The 16,679-nt window shown below is 45.8% G+C and overlaps 2 protein-coding genes across 4 annotated transcripts in view; one reads left to right on the top strand and one right to left on the bottom strand.

The window, feature by feature from the left end:
- The window catches only part of WDR48 (WD repeat domain 48), a 149,964-nt gene extending 133,384 nt beyond the window's left edge, over positions 1-16,580 (top strand). For all 3 annotated transcript variants that reach the window (XM_029588391.1, XM_029588392.1, XM_029588393.1), the window contains exons 15-19: positions 7,282-7,387; positions 7,724-7,811; positions 8,830-8,906; positions 9,461-9,653; positions 15,726-16,580. In XM_029588391.1, the coding sequence (XP_029444251.1) occupies positions 7,282-7,387; positions 7,724-7,811; positions 8,830-8,906; positions 9,461-9,653; positions 15,726-15,821 (560 nt within the window). In that variant the 3' untranslated portion in view covers positions 15,822-16,580. The remainder of the gene's footprint in view (positions 1-7,281; positions 7,388-7,723; positions 7,812-8,829; positions 8,907-9,460; positions 9,654-15,725) is intronic.
- GORASP1 (golgi reassembly stacking protein 1) overlaps positions 1-16,679 on the bottom strand; it is a 163,355-nt gene that overhangs the window by 12,431 nt on the left and 134,245 nt on the right. The window lies entirely within an intron of this gene.

Raw genomic sequence — 16,679 nt, 5'->3', positions numbered from 1 at the left:
CGTGACTAGGGCTTCCCCAGTTTCCTCCCAGTTCACTGCAATTAAGGAGCGAACTGGGAGGGAGCTTCCCTATACCACTTCTTACTCTGCCTCCCTTTTCCCCTCTCCTCCCCGACTGCTAAAACCCCTTTCCCTACCTTTTTTTTTTTTTGTTGTTGTTTTGAAACTTACTTCATCTGAAGTAAGTTCCGGCACGTGCTTCCCTGGGACAGGGCCTAATGGCTGCTGCCCCAGCCAGTCTCCACCCCTTTGATTGAGCCCAGCACTTCTGCACGTATCGGGAGATACTCGCATGGCTGGGCTCTTTTTAAAATGCGCTCTGTGTGCGCAAGGCCCGGCCACGCACATATCCCCCAATTTTTATGCACGCTGGGCTTTAAAATTCGGACATTAATAATTTTTGGCAGACTACACATTCAGATACAATCACATGCCAACTTTTTCCAGAGCTCTCCTTTGGCTTCTTGTTTTTCCACATTGCAATATTTAGATGTGATTTTGGCTGTGCAGTCGAGGGAGAGAAGGGGTGCAATTTTCGACCAAAGCAAAGTCTACGGGTACTTTATACCTAATTTTCAAATGAAAATATGCTTGTACTTTTCTGTAGGAAATTGTTCAAAGGACCCACAGACTTTGCACCTGCTTGTTCTGTGGGAAGATTTGGTTGGAAAATACCGGGCTTAGACTGGAAAATTCAAACCAGTGCACACTGTTTCCCAACCCTGCCCAAAATGCCCTCTTCCCCCCACTTCTCTGCTTCATATCTCCTCCCCTGGAAAGCCTTCCTAAAAGTAGCTAAAAGTACCTTTGCTTAGATTGCCTTGAAAACTGTCCTTCCCTAAGTGTAAGTTTAGCAGTAACTATATAAATACATGCAATCTCTAGAAAATGTTGAATGAGTCATCTACCAAACATCTAGGAGGAAATTTCCAAAGCCATTGATGCACATAAAACCTGGTTTTCTGTACAGAACTGGCTCTTCTGAAATTGACCTGAGCTCAGTGCTCATAAAAGTACACTCGGAATCCGTTTTCATGTATATTTTTACATGCACAAAGAGACACAGAGTTGAGACAGTCACAGTTTATTTTTTTAAATCAAAACACTTTCAAATATGCACGCAAGTTACCCTGCACAAGTTATGCCCTGCTTGGATCAGCTGTAAGTGTGCGCGAGGTAATTTGTGCACGTACTTGGCCAATCTTATCTGTGTAAGTTCACTTTGAAAATACTTGTTTCCTAGCACCCAGACAGATGAATTCAGAACCAGAGGGTTATGCACCTCTACCAGCAGATGGAGTCGGAGCAAAGCTGATGTCACAGTATATATATTTCTGCAGTGACATCAGCCTTCCAGTATTCTCTGACTCCAACAGATGGTGGACGTGCATCTCCCTTCTGGGGATTGCTTCAAATTTTAGGAGGAATAAAAGGAGATTTAATTTGCCCACTCTCCTACAGAAATAACAAATGGTCCCTCCCCCAGATGAGAATTCCTGAGGTGATTTCCGTGGTCCCTCAGATGAGTGACTTGGTCCAGTAGCTGGTTTTCTTCATCCAGTGTGGACTTAGCTGTTAAAACAGCTGAAAGGCAGTGGGTACAGGAAGCTGAGCATGGCGGTGACGGTATATGCCCTCTCCCACCGCAGCTGGAGACTCTCTGTATTCTGCCGGGAAAGGCTTAAAAAAAAAAAAAAAAAAAAAAAGAGTAGAAGGGTTGTTTGGCTTCCCTTTACTCTGTGCTCGGTACGCCATTCCAACATTCGTTCCCGCTCCCGAGGATAGTTTTAAAAAGGGCTTGAGCTAGGCCCTGCTGTTAGGCTTTTCTCTGTGTGTTGTGTGGTAGGCTGCGGCAGCGTTTTTGCATGCTTTTTCCTGTGCATTTGGCTGCCCTCTTCAGGATAGTCAGTGCATGTAAGTGCATCTGGTTGTGCGTCAAGTTCTTGGACACTTAGTCATATGCCTGCTTGGGTGTCCAGGTGATAGCAGCTTCCGTGTTAGGCGCACGCTTGCCTGTGTGCACAGTTTGGGCCGCATTTTTTGTGCACTTAAATTTGGAAGGGTGGAAGTGCAACTAGTTTTGCGACAACTAGCCTTGGGGTGCCTAAATTTTGTGCACCTAAATTTTCGACTCGTATATTTTACAGCGTAAATTCAGCTGGACACTCACCTTCAGTTGCCTGTTAAATGTACTGACAGACTGATGGCGTCTATGGCTAAGAAACCTAAGCGCCTTTCGCTCTGTGCTGCCAGTCATATTTGGGCATTTCAGCCTGGCGTGTCCTCTAACTTGTATCAGCGCTGCTTAGAGGCTCAGGGAGAATGATTTTCCTCTTATTTTACTAAGCCTGGTTCTTCCCAGCCTGATGACAGCCTGTCAGGAGGGGCACCTGATCTTGAGACTCCCTTAACTGGTTTGTTAGGGTGGAAAGTAGCTCAGTGAGCGCAGCACAGGTCCCTTCTGGTTTTGGCATAGATCATTCGTTCTGCCTTTCCTTGGGTAGAATTTTTTCAAGAATTGCAATCCTTTCTTCAGGCTCGGTCCTCAGCCCCATCTAAGACTGTTAGGTCAGCGTCGCACTCGCCCAGTACTACTGTTTAGCACCGAAGTACTCCTAGATTGGCAGCAGGTCCTCCCGACAGGAATCCGGATGGCACGGATGATGAGGTAGATCCTAATTCTCTCGAGGATGGGGAAATTCCTCCAGGATTGGAACTGTATAGGGCTATGTTGCGGTTCTTTCATAGAGATGAGCTACTGGCTCTGATTTCCAAGACGTAAAAGATGCTGGGAGTACCTGGGGCAGATTCCATGTCTAAGCCAAAGAAAAATCCCATTTTGGTTTCTTTGCGTAAAGCCTCTTGTTTTTTCCCTGTTATGGAAGCAATTCAAGAACTGATTGATCTTGAGTAGGACACCCCAGAAGCTAATTTCAAAGGGGGTCAGGCTCCAGTGGTGAGAGAATTCCGAAAGTGGATGCGCTTGTCTGTGTCATCGTCAAGTGAAGGGAGGAGCGGCCTTGAAGGATGTGCACGATAGGAGGATTGAGTCCAACCTTAAGCAAGCATTAGGAGCAGTGGTAATGACCTTGCAGATAGCTTCTTGTTGTTCCCTGGTAGCTCGCTCTTTTTTACTTCTCTCTCAGGAGATTGATGAATCTGGAGTGAATTCCAGGGCAGTTATGGAGCCAGCATTTTGGCAGATGTGGGCTGCAATTTGGTCCACATCGCACCCAGAGGGGTGGCTTCAGTAATAGCAGCCAGGCGTCAATTATGGCTGAGAAATTGGTTGGCTGAGGCGACCTCCAAGGCTAACCTTACAAAATTGCCTTTAAAGGCTCGCTTTTCTTTGAGAATGAGTTGGAGAAACTGGCCAGTAAGTGGGGCGAATCCCCAGTTCCTCAGTTGGCAGAGAATAATAAGCAAATGCCGCGCTCCTTTGGCATGAGAGGTTGTGCCAGGGGATCCAAACATTTTCAACCCTACAGATGAGTGACCTTTCATAGGATTCGTCCTTTTGGCAGGTCTCAGTCCTTTCATCCTAGATGGGGCACGGACTTGGGTAGTGGAACCTCCGAAACCTCCCAGTGAAGGTTTGCTGACCCACCCCGGGAACCAGAGATTGGGGGGGTACCTCTTTCTCTTTTATCAAAATCACATTGGATCAGTGAGTCCTGCAGGTGATACAAGAGGGATATGCGCTGGAGTTTCGCAGTGTTCCTCAGGACGTGTTCATGGTGTCTCCCTGGCACACCCTGCAGATGAAGCAGGCAATAGAGTATACATTGTTCCAATGCCCACGTCTCAAGAAAATATGGGACAATATTCCATTTATTTCGTTGTGCTCAAGAAGGAGGGCTCCTTTCATATCATCCTGGATCTCAAAGGGGTCAGCCATCATTTGCGGGTGACTCATTTTAAGAATATAAGAACATAAGAAATTGCCATGCTAGGTCAGACCAAGGGTCCATCAAGCCTAGATCCTGTTTCCAACAGAGGCCAAACCAGGCCACAAGAACCTGGCAATTACCCAAACACTAAGAAGATCCCAAGCTACTGATGCAATTAATAGCAGTGGCTATTCTCTAAGGGGTAGATTTTTAAAAAGTGCGCCTTCGCGTACTTTTGTTGGTGCACCAGGCACAAACAAAAGTATGCTGGATTTTAGTAGATACGCGCGTAGCTGCTAAAATCCAGGATCGGCGCGCACAAGGCTGCCGATTTTGTGCAGCCGGCGCTCGCCGAGCTGCGCAGCCTGCCTCCGTTCCCTCCAAGGCCGCTCCGAAATCGGAGCGGCCTCTGAGGGAACTCGCTTTCGCCCTCCCCTCACCTTCCCCTCCCTTCCTCTATCTAACCCACCTCCCCGGCCCTATCTAAACCCCCCCCCCACCTTTGTCGGGGGATTTACGCCTCCCGGAGGGAGAAGTATATCCCCGCGCGCCAGCGGGCCGCTAGCGCGCCGAGACGCAACCTGGGGGCAGTTCCGGAGGGCGCAACCACGCCCCCCTCGAAAAACCCCGGGACTTACGCGAGTCCCGGGGCTCTGCGCGCGCCGGCAGGCCTATGAAAAATAGGTGCGCCGGCGCGCAAGGCCCTGCTCGCGTAAATCCAGGCGGATTTACGCGAGCAGGGCTCCTAAAATCCGCCCCTAAGTAAACTTGATTAATAACCGTTAATGGAATTCTCCTCCAAGAACTTATCCAAACCTTTTTTGAACCCAGCTACACTAACTGCACTAACCACATCCTCTGGCAACAAATTCCAGAGCTTTATTGTACGTTGAGTGAAAAAGAATTTTCTCCGATTAGTCTTAAATGTGTTACTTGCTAACTTCACGGAATGCCCCCTGGTCCTTCCTTTCACATGGAAACAATGCACTCAGTGATAATGGCTGTGCAGTCGGGAATTTCTGGCCTCTTTGGATCTATCTGAAGCATACCTCCATATTCCCATCCAGTTAGAGCACTAATGTTTTCTGCAGTTCGCAGTGTTGGGATGCCATTATCAGTTTCAAGCACTGTCTTTTGGTTTGGCCATTGCACCCAGAACATTTTCCAACGTTCTGGTGGGTGGTGGTGGTGGCAGAGTTGAGAAAGGATTGGGATCCTGTTGCACCCGAATTCGGACAACTTGCTGATTCGAGCCAAGTCTCTGGAAGAGAGTCGCTTGGTGACTCACAAGGTGATCTCCCTGTTACAAGAAATCGGTTGGGTGGTGAATCTGGCCAAGAGCAGTCTTCAATTGTAACCAGAGAAAGTGTAGTAAACTTGCATAGTCCATAAACTCTCAATACAGTTCTTTATTTCATATCGGCAAACTCAACTGTTATACGGCAGGTTCTCAATAAGCGTGATACAGTACGTCCCCCGACACGGTCCCGTGTTTCGCCGAGGCTGCGTCGGGAGGGACAGTAAGTACAATCAATAAGTCTTACATTCGTCTTCAGAAAATTTGACAGGGAGCGCAGAATGGTTGGGCAGAATGGTTCGTAGGGTCAAATTTTATGAAGACGAATGTAAGACATTGATTGTACTTACTGTCCCGGGGCAGAGTGTTTCTGCCAGAGAAACACATCCGGAACTTGGTAACTCATGTCTGGTCCTTGAGGATGGCTATTCATCCAATGATGTTTAGGGTTTGGCCCTAAACATCCTGTTCAGTGAAGCATATTTCTGAGCTATAGGCTCTTTCATGCCATGAACTATTTCTATGAATAACTCCAGGGGCGGTGCAACTTGGGACTTTAACTTCCTTTTTTACCAAAGGTAGTATTTGAATCATTCTATTTCCATGCCCATACTGGACGGGGATAGAGATGAGCAGGATTATTGGTTGTTGTATGCCTTAGATATAAAGTGGCATCTTATGTGGTACTTGAAGGTTACTTGCTCTTGAGGAAAACTGATCGACTGTTTACCATGGTGGAAGTAGACAAAGGGAGCCAGTGTTGCAGACCAACAGTAGCCTTTTGAGTTAGAGGTCATCATGGCTGCCCATGTGGATGCCAATGTTCCATTGCCTAGGCAGGTCAGGGTGCATTCTACTAGAGCACAGGCAATCTCATGGGCAGAGATTCGGTTGTTGTCTCCTGTCAAGATTTGCCAGGCAGCAACATGGTCCTCCTCACTTACCTTCTCCAAACATTACTACTTGGATGCTAAGGCTCATGTGGGCGGTGTTGATGGGAGCGCAGGCAGATTCTCACTTGTTTTGGGAGTAGCTTTGGTACATCCCACTGGTGTGGATTGGCCTGCCTGAGTGCAAAGGAAAGAGAAATTATCTTTCCTCTAAGGAAGGCAGGCCAGTCCACTACCCACCCTAGGCTACCTACTTGGTTTTAGTTCATCCTTTATTCGGGAAAAATGCAGAGTGTTCTTTGTTATGAGTCATTTCAAGGACTGGTAAGTGAAAACTCAGCCCCTAAGATCAGTTGATGTTAAATTTTTACTACTGAGCTCAGTAATTCATAGTTGACTGGAAATAATGAGTCATTGGCTGTTAATAGTCATAGTTCAAGTATAATCAGTTTGTCCACAGTTTGGCTAATTCTAGAGATACTGGCAGGCTGATGTTGGGGCAGGGCTATATGTCTGTGATATCAGTGAGTCTATTTTCTCCGTCTCAATCTGCTGGTAGGAGTGTATAACCCACAGGTATGGATTGGCCTGTTTTCCTTAGAGGAAAGGACATTATCAGGTGAGAAGTAATTTCACCTTTTATCCGATTTCTGCAGTGTGTGTTCACTTATTGTATTATATAGGGTATGTTAGGAACAACACTTTTTTTTTTTTTTTTTAATCCAAAATTTCCTCCTGTTCCTTTGGGCTTCCAGCTCAATCTGAACCAGGGCTTGGATCTGGCACCCTGAGCCTTCATTTGCAACTCTCTGGGGATTTTTCCTTCTATTTTATTTCTTCTGTCTAACTTATTTTAGTGCAGGCATTGTGGGCACAAGTCTCAACAAGGGGCCTTGCACCAGGGCTTCTTCCAGAACTGTACCAGCCATGGACCTTAAATCTGGCCAGTAGATGTCATCTGTGCAATAATTGTGATTCCCTCCACCCAAGGGCTGTGAACGCTGTCTCTGTGGCATCCCCAGTCCTGAAGCAAAAGGCCTGAGTCAGGAATTGAATGCAGATTCCTCTGCATGGCAATGCACAGGACTGACACTGGACTGGGCTGGGCCAAGATCATTTTTAATGTGGAAGAAAAACTGTTCTAATTAGGTTATGTATTTTGGTTCTAAATTTTCAACTTGATGTTTGTGTTCTTTCTCAACAGTCAATGGAGAGCAGGAGGCTCGTGTACAGAAAGGAAATGGATATTTTCAAGTTCCGCCACATACACCAGTTATCTTTGGTGAAGCTGGAGGACGCACTTTGTTCAGGTACAGAAATGCTGCAGTTTCATTCAGAAGGCGAATTTCCAGAAAGTCAAAATACACATTATTAATGTTAACATGATGATGTGGGGCAGTGAAAATCAACTTTTTATTTATGATTGGTGTGGATTGTAGAGAGGATTAATTTGTCAGTAAAAATGTTTCTGTAGATTCAGTCCTCTGTGTGTGAGAGAAATATGCCTTGAAAACGTAATGCTCAAGTAATATGGTTGTGTTTGGTTATAATGCATTTAGCTGTAATTCTCACTCTAGGGGTAAGGAATTTTGGTGTGAGTGTCCAGTACTAGGTACTTAATAAAATTGTATCATTTTTGTCTTTAGGTTATTGTGTCGAGATTCTGGTGGTGAAACAGAATCTATGCTTCTCAATGAAACTGTGCCACAATGGGTTATTGACATCACTGTGGATGTAAGTGGTGTTAAAGCTGTTTTATGATTGCACCTTGCAGGCGTTCAAATTTGGAAGTCTTCTCAGCACATGTCCAATCTAGTTGTCATGCTGCATGCATCCCAGGACTTGAACCACACCCAAGTATTTATTTTGAATAAAACAAAATATGATGGTCATATTAGATGGTGCCACTGTTGAGGTGTTTATCTACAGACTGTTTCATCCCCACCAGAAATCCAGGTGCTGTTCTGTGAATTTGTGACACCTCTGGCTGTTTTCTCTATGGGCTTGATTTACTATGCAATTTTCCCAGTGACAGAATGAGAGAAGACCTTTAGTAAAAAGACCCCTAAGGTTGTGCTCGCTTGCAACAGTGCCCATTGTAGACAAGAATTCCATCAGTATGGTGCCTGAAAGTAATCAGAGGCTGTACAGCCTCTGATTACTTTCAGGCACCATACTGATGGAATTCTTGTCCTCGGTAAAGATATTTAACCCATCTACTTAGTTGTCTTCTTCATCCAAATGAGACCTAGGCATTTTAAATGAATCATGAACGTTTCCACTTGGAGCAGTTTTCCCTTTTAAGGCTCACCTTGTGGTATAAACAAAATTGCAAGACCCACCATAAAATAAAATGATGGCATAATCCAAATCAACTTCTGTGGGTTTTTTTTTTTTTGGGGGGGGGGGTTTGTTTGTTTGTTTTTTTTAAGTATTTTGGTTTTTGTTTCAATAGTGGAAATGTAATGATATATGTTGGAAATTATTTGATATTGCTGTCTGGTGGTGAGTCTGGGTGATTTTTACTTGTGGTATTTCTAGCTAAGGATCAAATTGAGACTTCATCTCATGAGCCACTTGTAGCTGTAATCTCAGAGCCTGATTTATTAAGGCTTTTTTTCCCCATTCTTTATCAATGGGAAAATAGCTTGTTAAATCAGGCCCTCAGACTTAGTCAAAGGATAAACATATTAGGCTTACTGAATGAGTTGCCACTTCAGTCTCTTGCTTACATTGTTTTCTTTCCTTGCAGAAAAACATGCCCAAATTCAATAAAATTCCCTTCTACCTCCAACCACACTCCTCTTCAGGAGCAAAAACATTAAAAAAGTAAGTATGGTTTTTTAACTTTGTTTTGCATTTTTAACCTTTTAGATCCTGCTTATTGAAGGAATTATTTCCTGATGCCCTTTTTACATATCTTAGTTAACTAGACCCAAATATGGTATAAAAAAATTTGCAAGTAATGAAAAAATGTGGAACATTGGTACCTAAAAGGTTAAGGAAATCATAAATGGGATATGATTATATTTTATAACTGAAACACCAGAGAAGCGTACTTCCAGCTACTCCTGGAAAGAGCTGACTTGAACTCTGCATATTTAACCAAAGGAAATGATACTATTGATATTATTATTGAGAGGATTAAAGGGACATTACCAGTCCCACAAGAAATCATCAGAGATTAAAGGTTAGGCAACCTTCCCCCTCAGTCCCATGGACTATAACTATTAAACTATAACATTCTCTTTTATTAAGGAATATTAATTCAGTTTACATAATCAATATTATAGCGGTATCATATTGTGGTAGATAAAATAACGTTTAACTAGCATGTCTGTCTTCAGTCCTCGGCTCATTTATTTTTTCTTTGCCTGGTACAGAGATCGATTGTCAGCAAGTGACATGTTGCAGGTTAGGAAAGTGATGGAGCATGTATATGAGAAAATCATAAACCTTGATAATGAGTCACAGACCACAAGCTCCTCCAACAATGAAAAAACTGGGGAGCAGGAGAAAGAGGAAGACATTGCTGTGCTAGCAGAGGAAAAAATTGAATTATTGTGCCAGGACCAGGTAAGATATCTAGTCAGATTTTTTAAAATATTTTCCATTGAAAAAAACTAAAAAGATAGCTTTACTGGGTTATAGCTTCCTAATTGTGAGGGGGATTAGCTTCAGAGTTGGTGTAGGATAGTAAACACTCATGGTCCCTAGTGTACTTTTGGAACTGTGAATCTGGAGCCACTGAAAAGCATCCCATGCAGTGGGATGCTTTTGTCTCTGCATACTCTGAGTAATGAAAGTGTCTTATTTGATGCATGTTTTTAGTGCAATTTGTAATTTATCAAAGCACTCACAGGTTTTTCTTTTATTCATGTTGAACAGTCTGATGGAAAAAGTCTGTTCCCTGTATGTTCCCAGATCTGTCCAGACTCCTGGGTTTTACCTCCCTTCCAGCAGATAGAGAAGGAGAAAGTTTCACAGGCTCTGCCTCATAACCTGGTGTACCACCTGCAACTCCAGTATTTCTCTGTCTCCAGCAGATGGAGGTGGTGCAAAACCTGCGGTTCTGAACCAGTGTAAAAGAAGGAAATTTTTCCAGTGGATTCTGTCCTCCCAGGGGGTTGGCAGGTCCTGGTGGGACCATCCCCCCTAGTTGTAGGTTAAAGGACGAGCAGTGGTTTGGAATCCCAAATTTGCACCTCGGGGCGCCAGGGGTGACAGCTGGTGGTCTAGCTCCCTCCCCTTCAGCAAGGGTTTTGATCGGCCTCTGTCATTTCTTCAGGAAAGTATCCTTTATTTTTCTGGGCCTTTGTTTTAATAAAGTTTAAAAAAAAAACAAAAAACAGGCAGAGCAAGCAGAGGAGAGGTTGCTTAGCAGGCTGCCTGCCCAGCCAAGGGTTTTGGTGGAAGGCTGTGTGCTTAAATATTTCTTCCTGCTCTTTCATCTCAGTGCTCTTCCCTCCTTCCCCATGGTTACTGGGGTCTGCCGCGTGGCCCGTGTCTGCCATGTCATGACTCGTGCTCGTTGTGTCGAGCACCCCTTGAGCCTCACACAGGCTGACCGATGTGTCTGCTGCCTCCCCGGGGGGGAGGGATCTTCAGGGGATGCCGTGACGGCAGCAGTGAGGCAGCGCGTCCCTGGACAGTTGCTGGCTGCTGCAGAGCATCAAGCCGACCCATTCCCTCTCAGCATGGGAATGGCGGCCATTTTGAGCATGTTTCGTGTAGCAGAGAACAGGGCAGATGGGGGACAGAGATCTCCTGCCAGCACTATCGCCTGCTGATTTAAGCCCTGATGCAGCCCAGGTGGCCTTGGGAAACCAGCCTGGAGAGGATTTTGAGTCCCAAGAAAGGGATTTCGGAGGTCCTTCCAGTTTTTCCCCAAACCTCATGCTCTTGATGCACCAGACTTTTTTGGCGAGTAGGGCCAATAAGGGGGCTCCTAGGCACAGTGTCTGGAGGACCACCTAAGAAAGCGCCCAGTTGGGCGGATGCGCCAGTAGCTATGAAGAATCGTAGGGTGCAAGCCCCTGCTGTACAGGGGGTCTTGCAGGATGTTACCTCTGAGGAGTCTGACCATGGAGAATGGTCCTCGTGAGGTTCCCCCTCCCTCAGATGGACTGGATCAAGAGGATGAACCTGGCTAACCCTTCTGTGGAAGGAGATGATCCCAAGGTGGTTCAATTATTCCAGCGTGAGGAATTGGCACCTTTGATCATGCATGTCCTAGCAGAGTTAGGAATTGCGGATCTGCTAGCCAAGCGGAGCCAGGATACGGTGGATTCAGTCATGGCAGGTTTATGGGGTCCAGCCAAAACTTTTCCCTTTAATGAGATGGTGAAGCAGATGATGGTCCGGGAGTGGGATACTCCGGAGACGGGGCTCAAGGTCATCAGGGCGATGGACAAGCTATATCCTTTGTCTGAACCCACTCTGGAGCTGCTGAAGGTCTCTAAGGTGGATGCATCTGTCTCGGCTGTCACAAAGAGAACCACCATTCCTGTGGCTGGTGCAGTGGCTCTGAAAGATCTTTGGGATGGAAAGCTTGAAGTGCAACTTAAGAAGATTTTTTAGGTCTCTGCTCTGGGCATTCGAGCAGCGGTTTGCAGCAGTTATATTCTGCGTGCAAGCCTTAGATGGGTGCAACAATTAGAATGCCCAGGATCTCTCGCCCCCAGAAGTGAAGCAAACAGAGTGCTTAGAAGCTTGTGGTGGCTTATGGTGCTGACGCCTTGTACGATCTTATCCGCACTTCTTCCAGGACAATGGTGTCTGCATCTTGGCTAGAAGGCTCTTGTGGCTGTGCAATTGGGCACGGACATTTCATCAAAGGCTCAGCTTGGAGTGCTCCTTTTTATAGACAAACTTCTCTTTGGGGAGGACCTGGAACAACTGATAAAGCAACTTGGAGATAACTAGGTGCACAAGCTCCCAGAGGACAAGCCAAAAGAATTTTCGGCTGTTCGCTCTCGTTTTTGTGGCCAAAGATGTTTCCATAAGAGCAAAGCTCCGGGCTCAGGCCATAGACAGCCCTCTGGGAGGTCGCAGTCTTGGTCCCAATCCTTTCGGGGGCACAGAGCAAACAGAGATGGCCCCGGACCCAGTGGAGGCAAATCCTCTCAATGAGAAGTGGCTGATCCACTCCTTGGTCCCGCTCATCGGGGGGTCAGTTGACTCATTTTTACGAGGAGTGGGTCAAGATCACATCGGACCAGTGGATTCTAAGTGTTTTAGAGCAAGGCTATGCATTAGAATTTACTTGGCCACTCAGAAACCTGTTCATGGTATCTCCCTGTGTTTCCCCAGAGAAGAAGCTCATCATTCGGCAGACCATCCAGAGGCTAAAGAGCCTGGTGGCAATTGTTCCGTCCCCCAGGAAGAACGAGGGATAGGACGTTATTCCATTTATTTTGTCATTCCAAAGAAGGAAGGAACTTTTTGTCTGATCCTGGGCTTACAGAAGGTAAACGGGGCTCTAAAGGTGCCCCATTTTCGCATGGAAACTCTTCGGTCTGTCATAGCGCTGGTGCAAAGAGGAGAGTTCCTGGTGTCGCTGTATTTGACAGAAGCGTATCTCCACATAGGGATCCGCCAGGACCTTCCAAGATACCTCTGGTTTATGATTCTTGGGCAGCACTTCCAGTTTTGTGCTCTCCCATTCGGTCTTGCCACTGCCCCAAAGACTTTCACAAAGGTGATGGTAGTGGTAGCGGTGGCCCTCCACAAGGAGGGTGTGCTAGTTCACCCCTACCTGGACAACTGGCTCATCCGAGCAAAGTCAGAGGACCTTTGCAAGCAGATGGTGGTGATGGTTTTACACCGCCTGAGATCCCTGGGCTGGGTTATCAACCTGGCCAAGAGCCATCTTTCTCCTTCTCCGTTTCTGGAGTTCTTGGGCACCCGCTTCGATACCCGTGTGGGCAAGGTCTTCCTCTCGGAGGTGCAGATTCTAAAGTTGCGAGCACAGGTCCTAACTTTGTTACAAACCCTGGTGCCCAGAGTCTGGGATTACTTGCAGGTTCTTGTTTCCATGGCATCAACTTTAAATCTGGTCCCGTAGGCATTTGAGACCTCTACAGAGTTCACTGCTATCCCGCTGGAACCCGCTGTTGCAGCAATTTTATCTCCCGCTTACAGAAGTCGCCAGGTCCAGTCTGTCGTGGTGGCTTGGCCTGGGCCTTCTCAAACACAGTGTGGACCTTGAGGTACCTCAGTGGACGGTGGTGACGACAGATGCTAGTCTCTCAGGTTGGGAGGCCAAATGTCAGACTCTAGTCGGTGCAGGCCAATGGTCAGCGGAGGAGGTGACTTGGTCAATCAGTTACCTAGAGACAAGAGAGGTGCGCTTGGCTCTGGAGAAATTTCTTTGCCTCCTGCGCAACTGGCCGGTCAGAGTCTTATCAGACAATGCGACGACAGTATCCTATATCAACCGACGGGGAGGAACCAAGAGTCGGCCTGTAGCTTTGGAAGCGGAGATGCTAATGTCCTGGGTAGAAAGCATTTGTCATTATTAGTGGTGTCACACATAGCGGGGGTCCATCAATGTGCAAGCGGATTTTCTCAGCCGACAGTAATTAGACCCTGGGGAGTGGCAACTGTCAGAGAGTGCCATGGGCCTGATCTCTCCTGCAGGTGGGGCAAGCCTCATGTTGATCTGATGACAACTCGAATGAATGCCAAGGCGCCCCATTTCTTCAATTGCAGAATGGAACACTGAGCAGAAGGGGGTCAATGCTCTGGTGGTCCCCTGGCTGCACGACTTTCTACTGTACGTTTTTCCTCCATGGCCTCTGGTGGGCAAGGTTGTAAGGGGGATAGAGGTTCACCTGGGTCGAGTGATTCTCATGGTGCTGGAGTGGCCACGGGGCCTTGGTTTGTGGATCTAGTCAATCTAGCAAGGGACGGGCCCCTGAGATTGGGTTATCTGCCAAATCTTCTGTGGCAGGGCCCTATATTTTTTTGATTAAGCAGATCGCTTTTGTCTAGCGGCTTGGCTTTTGAAAGGAGGCAGTTGAGGAAGAAAGGCTATCTGGAGGATGTTATTTCTACTCTGCTGCAAGCTCATAAGGCCCTACTTCCTTGGCATATGTGAGGGTTTGGAGGGTCTTCGAGTCTTGGTGTAAGGCACAGGAGTCTGATACTCAACTTCAGTTGCCTTGATTCTGTCTTTTTTGCAAAACAGCCTCAAGACAAGTTTATCCTGTAATTCCCTAAGAGTCCAGGTCTCGGCCCTAGGATGTTTGTGGGGCAAGATTCATGGCTCCACTCTGGCTGCTCATCCTGATGTGATTTGTTTTCTCTGAGGAGCTAAGTATTTGCGCCCCCCCCCAGTGCGTCAGGTGTGCCCTTCCTGGAGCCTAAATTTGGTTCTCAAGGGCTTGTGCAAAGCACCATTTGAGCTGCTTAAGAAGGCCATCATGAAGGATCTGACTTTTAAGGTGTTTTGGTTTTTTTTTTCTAGTGTCGATTTGTTCAGCCAGGCGAGTTTCTGGACTTCAAGCATTGTCATGCAGAGAACCCTCCTTGCAAATTTTTGGAGTCCCCTGCACACGGTTCCATCTTTTCTGCCGAAGGTAGTCTCAGCCTTTTGTTTGAGTCAGTCGGTAGAGCTTCCGGCCTTTACAGATTTAGAGAAGGATGATCCTCATGCGAAAACTGAGGCGCCTGGATGTCAGAAGAGCCTTGTTGCGATATCTGGAGGTCACGAATAGTTTCAGATTGTCGGATCACCTCTTTGAATTATGAAGCGGTGCAAAGAAAGGGCAAAAGGCTTCAAAAGCCAATATAGTGTGTTGGTTAAAAGAAGCCATTGGTTCTGTATACATCTGACTCAGTAGCCCAGTCCCGGAGGGGTTAAGGGCTCATTCTACTCGTTCACAAGCGGCTTCGTGGCTAGACTGCCAACTGGTTGCGCTGCAAGAGATTTGCAGAACGGCTACTTGGAAGTCTTTACATACCTTTGCCAGACACTACTGCTTGGACATCCAGGCTCTGGACGTTGACGATATTGGCAGAAGTGTTCTTCAAGTGGGATTCTCGCAGTCCCACCCAGGTTAGGGAAGCTTTTGGTACATCCCAGGAGTCGGACTGATCTGGGTACGTACAGGGATAGGAAAATTGGTTCTTACCTGCTAATTTTCATTCCTGTAATACCACAGATCAGTCCAGTTGCCCACCCACTAGGAAGGATGGGATTTTTCTTGGCGAGACTGCTCGATCTGTCTTAATTCTGGTTCTTACTGAAAAATGACTTAGGTTCTCAATAATCCTTTTTTAGTAGTGCTTACTACATTTTTTTTTCTCCCAATCCTCTGCTCGTTCTGGGGGATATAGTTAGATTTAAAAAATATATATATTGATCACAGATTTTCTGCTCGGGTTCTGTGAAATACTGAGGAGTTGCAGGTGGCACACCGGGTTATGAGACAGTGCGTGTGAAACTTTCTCTGTTTCCATCTGCTGGAAGGGAGGCAAAACCCAGGAGTCTGGACTGATCTGTGATACTATAGGAATGAAAATTAGCAAGTAAGAACCAATTTTCCTATTCTGGTCATCAGTGTACTGGGAAATTCACAACTTCCAGTGTGCAACAGAAATACAAACTTAAATCATTTCATTTCTTGTTTCTGTGTTCTGAAGGTTTTGGATCCAAATATGGACCTTCGAACTGTTAAGCACTTCATCTGGAAGAGTGGTGGTGATCTGACCCTTCATTACCGCCAGAAGTCAACGTGAAAGGAAAGATGGACTCAAATGATTATTCATTTACTTGATCATACTGTACTGGTTCCAAGAGTAGCACTGTAGAAGCCCACTGAACTCATAAGGTAGACAAGACTGCTAATGATTGAATCAGTTTGAACAGAGATTATACATATAACTGAAGTGACTATAGATCTATAACATAGAAAACGTCTACATGAGTTAAGAAAATCCAACTTCAGTCTGTCCTGACGAGGGGGCAGAGAAAGATGAGAATTCCTTGAGTGGTTTGTGTTTTGTCATATGTACAGAGAGCCAGTGATAATCCAGCGCAGACTTATGCTTCCTCCTTTTGTTTTTTCTGAAACATTGATGTCATTTGCCTGAAATATCATTTTGGTCATAGTAGTTGCTTGTGTTCATGCTATACTTCTCAAACCTGCACCAGTACATTCCATTTTTCCAGTACTTTTTCATTATTTCTTGCAGGTGATTTATATATATATATATATAAAAAAAAAAGATAGTTTGCACAATTTGGAAACACACGTGAGAGGGAAGCCTTCCTGAATTTATATTGTAATGCTGCAATTCCAGTTTGTTTTTGCAGATATAACTGAGTTCCAAATAAAGACTCTGACTATGAACATAGAAGAAACGTTAGATGGCAGAGTAAGTAGCATGATGCTGTGCATCACCTCGGGATAAACTACCTTTGCAACATTTTCAAGGATTTGAAAATCCAATTTGTTCCTACACTGTGTTCGTTTTTTATGTAATGAGTCTCCAGCTGAAAATACCGGGATCTGTTCTTTATGGTGCATAGTTTTTTCATGTAAGATGAAGGTCACGTTGACATTTTCCCTTCATTTAAATGTTACCTGCAATCTA

Source organism: Rhinatrema bivittatum, chromosome 2, assembly GCF_901001135.1.
Source record: "Rhinatrema bivittatum chromosome 2, aRhiBiv1.1, whole genome shotgun sequence".
In the NCBI taxonomy this organism is placed as follows: Eukaryota; Metazoa; Chordata; class Amphibia; order Gymnophiona; family Rhinatrematidae; genus Rhinatrema; species Rhinatrema bivittatum.
The sequence above is the reverse complement of the archived record's forward strand: the minus strand, read 5'-3'. Positions and strand labels throughout refer to the sequence as shown.